This window comes from Aristolochia californica, unplaced genomic scaffold, assembly GCF_029961685.1.
Source record: "Aristolochia californica isolate CCGP_79_NKW_82.1479 unplaced genomic scaffold, dmAriCali1.0.hap1 SCAF_3, whole genome shotgun sequence".
NCBI lineage: Eukaryota > Viridiplantae > Streptophyta > Magnoliopsida > Piperales > Aristolochiaceae > Aristolochia > Aristolochia californica.
In genome coordinates this window covers 14,259,077-14,263,471 of record NW_027181992.1, presented here as the reverse complement: position 1 = coordinate 14,263,471, position 4,395 = coordinate 14,259,077, and the positions used below count along the sequence as shown (strand labels likewise).

The window sequence follows — 4,395 nt, the reverse complement described above, 5'->3', positions numbered from 1 at the left end:
AGTCTACATTGTCTTATTGGTTCTACATTGTCCTATTGAAAGTGATTCTTTAGTATCTAAACTGACTATAAATGTCATGCAAGACCATTATAACACTAGCAAGGGATCATTTCGACCTTCTACTGAAGTGGAAGACTTCCTAATACCCAGTTTTCTCACTGCTTCAGAGAAGGTAATAGTACTGTCATGTGACTTGCTAGTGTGAAGTGAACCAGAGCAAAGTCAATAGCTGGACCATTGTTTTTTCTTTTTTTCTTTTTTTCTTTTTTTGTGGTAGGCGATGGTCCACAGTTTCTTATATTACCCTCTCAAGGCAAAATTGTCTGTCACCAACGACCAACTTGTCATTTACCTGATTTTTTATTGTAGAAAATGTAAATACATTAGTGTCTTCTTAGGCAAGATATTCAGCCTGTATCAAGTATGATGGTCAGTCTAATGAACGATTTAGTTACTTGAGGCTGATAATATTTTTAATTAATTTTATGAGATTGTATTAGTATGACTGATTGATTCAAGAATCCCTTGCTCTACCACGTGCAGGTTCCATTTTGATCAAGCCTGGTCTAAGGGGTTTTCTCATTTCTGGACGAAGAGATCCCATCTCCCCTGTATCCGTCAGGTTTCTTTCCGTTCGAGTCTGCAAATGACCAGTAACAATTGAGGAAGAAACAAATAACATGTCACGAGAAGCAAGGCGACAAATTCACTGTTCACACCCACCTCCCTGGGTGCCTACTTATTCGCCAAATCTACGCCCTCTTTCTATAAATCAGGGTTCTCGTCGAACGCCGAGCTACATGATTCCCGAGCTTTTCTTCGGGATCGACATGGTAACGGGACATAAACCCTTGAAGTTCGCCCTTGTTGCCTTACTTTGTGTTTTCTTCCTGCCTGTCGGAGCTCTTAACGTCGGCATTCAGTCAAAGGATGCGTCTGTTTCAGCTGTAAGTACTTAAATCCGTCAGTGTTCTTTCCTTCCTTGTCTTCTCTTTCTCTTCTTCCTCCTCCTTCTCCCGTACTTTAATGACAATCTCTATCTTTTGTTCAATACAGAGCAAGGAATGCAGTAAGGCCTGTGAATCGGACTTCTGTTCAGGTTGCCCTTCTTGCGTCAAAGATCCCTTTTCATAGATTAAGCATAGAGTTGTTTCCTGAATCAGCGAAGTTCTTTAAATGTGTCGATTCTTTTTCTTTTCCCCTTTCTATTTTGATATCTTTGTAATTTCATTTTGCCCGCAACAGTGCCTCCATTTCTGAGATACGGGAAGTACTGTGGTTTGTTGTACAGCGGATGCCCAGGAGAAAAGCCATGCGATGGCCTCGATGCCTGCTGTAGGAACCACGACGCCTGTGTCCAATCCAAGAACAGTAAGTCTATAGATGAATTCATTTGTTATTCAGTCTTTTTCATCCCCTCCTTCAATTAGTTGTTTTGAGTGCAGATGACTATTTGAGCCAGGCGTGCAGTCAATCTTTTCTCGACTGCATAATGAAATTTAAGAATTCAGGAGGGCCAACGTTCAAAGGGAACAAATGCTTGGTCGAGGAGGTGGTTGACGTGATCTCTGTGGTAATGGAGGCTGCGATCTTGGCCGGAAGGCTTCTTCACAAGCCTTAGAAAAAATTTCCTGATCCTTTCCGAAGGTAATATTCCTGGGAAACAGAGAGGAAGGGAAGAGACTACATCACATGGGATGTAGTCTTGTAGTGCTAGGTTCTTCTTTTACTTAGTATTTTCTTAATTTATTAATTCTGAATCAGTCGCTTCCACTCTTAACCCAAACTCTTCCGAGTTCATGCCGGTGTTCTCAGCTATCATACTCGGAGTTGTTTGAATATCAACGTCTAACATTATTGAGGTAGGTGGAAGGGAATGGGTTGAACATTGATTTTAACCATTTAGGATAATCTCTTTTGGTTATCGAGAATCTTTCCTTCACTCCTTTCTAATTAAATGTTAATGAAAGGGCCAGGACCACACCAACGCACCCTGCTAAGCTTTTGTCTTGCATGCGCGTTGCAAGTGATAGGAAGGCACAACCTCTAGTTAGACAAACACTTCTTGGCCCCATGGGGTCTGAAAATGGATAAGCATAATCCCTTCAGTTATCTGATAAGATCCCATTATATTTATCTCATGTTTATTTATATTTCTCATGTAAAACTTATCTTTTTTATACTAAATTATATAAATATCACCCTTAATCAATTGTAAATGTGTGATTCGGTTCATCCTCTAAAATGGTTCAGTTCAATCTCTAATAAACTATCAGAGCATATCGATCTTCTGTATTTGCCATTCTTCAAATTTTTATTTATTTCGCTTCCTCAGCCTCTCCACTCGTAACTCACTCTCTGCCACACCCTCCCAAGTTGAACCACCCGCACAATGCACTCTCTATTCCGTATGCCTCACCTTCTCCCACCATTGCACCCATAACTCATGATTCAAACTGAACCACCAACTCTCTACTCTAGAAAAAAAAGTTTCTCTCCTCATTTTCCGTCTCTCCCCCACTAGATATAAAACTGTCTGTTGTCCTTTAGCCTTCCCGATTGACGATGCATCCCTCACCGCCAAACAGCCAATTTGATCGTCTCCTCCACCTTTTCCAGCCATTATCATAGCCACCACCGTCACTCTCTCTCCCACCGTCGCATTGGGCCTAACCTCCGCCCGTTGCACTTCCATAATCCTTTCCTACCATCACTCCTCTCCTATCACCGAAGACCATCACTTCTGATGACCCTTCTTCCTTTCGTCGCTGTCCTTGCAGACCAATCACAGAAATCTCCACATCTCCGCCAATGTCGCCACTGCCATTAATTGCCATTTCCATCGCCGCTATCATCTCATCATATTCAAACTCAAATCCCGTCTTGCCGAGCAAAACCATTTTAGGCATCTCCCTCCTCGGATTCTCCTCTACCTTCGTTGACGAGCTTCGCCTCCATCGTCATTGTCGACCTTCACTGTTGCCGCCTGTCGCCAGCTCCGCTAGCAACCACCTTCGCTGGCGTCGCACCAAACTCCTCCTCCTCCTCCTCCCCTCCCTCCCCCCCCCGTTGCCCCTAGTCCGCGCACGTACCATTCGCACATGGGTGAGCTCACATGTTCAGAAAAAAAAAAACCCTCACTGTCTACCACTTCTCTTCATCGAATGATGTGTTCTCTTCGATTCATTCCGCCCCAACCACTAATAGCTATTTTTCCACATCCTTTCATCAGACAATGCGTTCTCTTTGATTCCATTCGCACCAGCCTCTACCAATGCCACTACTTTTCCACATCTCTTCACTGGACGATGCGTTCTCTTTAATTTTGTTCATCCCCAGCCACTACCAATACCGCTGCTCTTCACCGGACGACGCTTTCTCTCCGATTCAGTCTACCCCACCTGCTACCAGTGCTGTTGTTCTTCTCATCAATTGCTTCCAAGAACCCTCGAAACAAATCTCTTTACATAGCCAGTGCCAAGTTCATAGTTTTAGTTGGTACGAGACAAGATTGGTCTCTCTAATAATGGCCTATCTTGAGGGGGTATGATAAGAAATAAGCATAATCCCTTCAGTTATTGAAGAAAATCTCATTGAATTTATCCCATATTGTATTTATCTTCTCATGTAAAGCTTATATTTTCTATTCTAAATTGTATAAATACCAATCATAATCAATTGTAAAGATATAATTCAATTCATTCTCTAATGTGGTTAAACTCAATATCTAACAAGGTCTTTTATGGGTGGTACTGGCGTTCACTCTTTTTACTTTAAGCGATCTATGGGGCGAGTGTTATCCTACCCATTCCTAGCCATTACAAATAACAGTAGACCACCACTTTGTTCAGGGCTTGTGGATTGAATAGATGAGACCGAATGACTGCCCAGGAAGCTAAGGGGGACCAGTGTGAGTGTCAGTATGAAACTTACCTGTCCACGTAAAGCACACTGCCATTCTAGAATCCAGACTGTGTTCACACGCATTGGCAAAAGATTCGTTTGACAAACCAGCTTATTGGTGATTTCTAAAACAGGACTCTACTGTTGAAGACTGTTGGAGGATTTTGTGCCGATTTGACTAGTTATAAGAACCATCCTTGTGCTGTATAGATTATAAGAAGATCTTGTGTGAATTGGACGATAGCAAATTAATTTTGAAAGCTTTCTTCTTCTGATGTTTTTTTCTTGTTAGTTAGTCTAGTAATACAGTATTCAACATTAGGGAGCAAGCAAAGGTTCTTGCGGGCAACAAAATATCAATACAACATAGTGGCATAGGTGCCACTATAACGATCCTTCGAAATTAGCATACCTTGGATAAGATTTGGAGCCTCCTGGCTTCGAAAGCACAAATGCAAAGTTCACAGGAAGCTATGTATGAAGCTACAATTA

General features: G+C 42.0%; 1 protein-coding gene across 3 annotated transcripts; it reads left to right on the top strand.

Annotated features, from left to right (window-relative positions):
• Positions 1-584: 584 nt before the first annotated feature.
• On the top strand, positions 585-4,178 carry LOC137960226 (phospholipase A2-alpha-like). 3 transcript variants are annotated; one of them, XM_068807778.1, is made up of 5 exons: positions 585-947; positions 1,057-1,099; positions 1,246-1,371; positions 1,431-1,647; positions 3,852-4,178. In XM_068807778.1, exons 1-4 carry the CDS (start codon positions 681-683, stop codon positions 1,619-1,621), a joined length of 627 nt encoding a protein of 208 aa, XP_068663879.1. In that variant the 5' UTR covers positions 585-680; the 3' UTR covers positions 1,622-1,647; positions 3,852-4,178. The 3 variants fall into 3 exon arrangements, with proteins under 3 accessions (XP_068663879.1, XP_068663878.1, XP_068663880.1); XM_068807777.1 differs by lacking the exon at positions 3,852-4,178 and having other exon boundaries at positions 586-947; positions 1,431-1,931; XM_068807779.1 differs by lacking the exon at positions 3,852-4,178 and having other exon boundaries at positions 592-947; positions 1,446-1,931.
• The last annotated feature ends 217 nt before the right edge of the window (positions 4,179-4,395 follow it).

What these genes read in the sequence shown, in the direction of transcription:
- LOC137960226 (XM_068807778.1), top strand. Translation starts at nt 681, where the DNA reads ATGTCACGAGAAGCAAGGCGACAAATTCACTGTTCACACCCACCTCCC. An exon ending in AGGATGCGTCTGTTTCAGCT is followed by an intron (nt 948 to 1,056) that starts GTAAGTACTTAA and finishes TGTTCAATACAG; the next exon opens with AGCAAGGAATGCAGTAAGGC. An exon ending in CTGTGTCCAATCCAAGAACA is followed by an intron (nt 1,372 to 1,430) that starts GTAAGTCTATAG and finishes TCCTTCAATTAG; the next exon opens with TTGTTTTGAGTGCAGATGAC.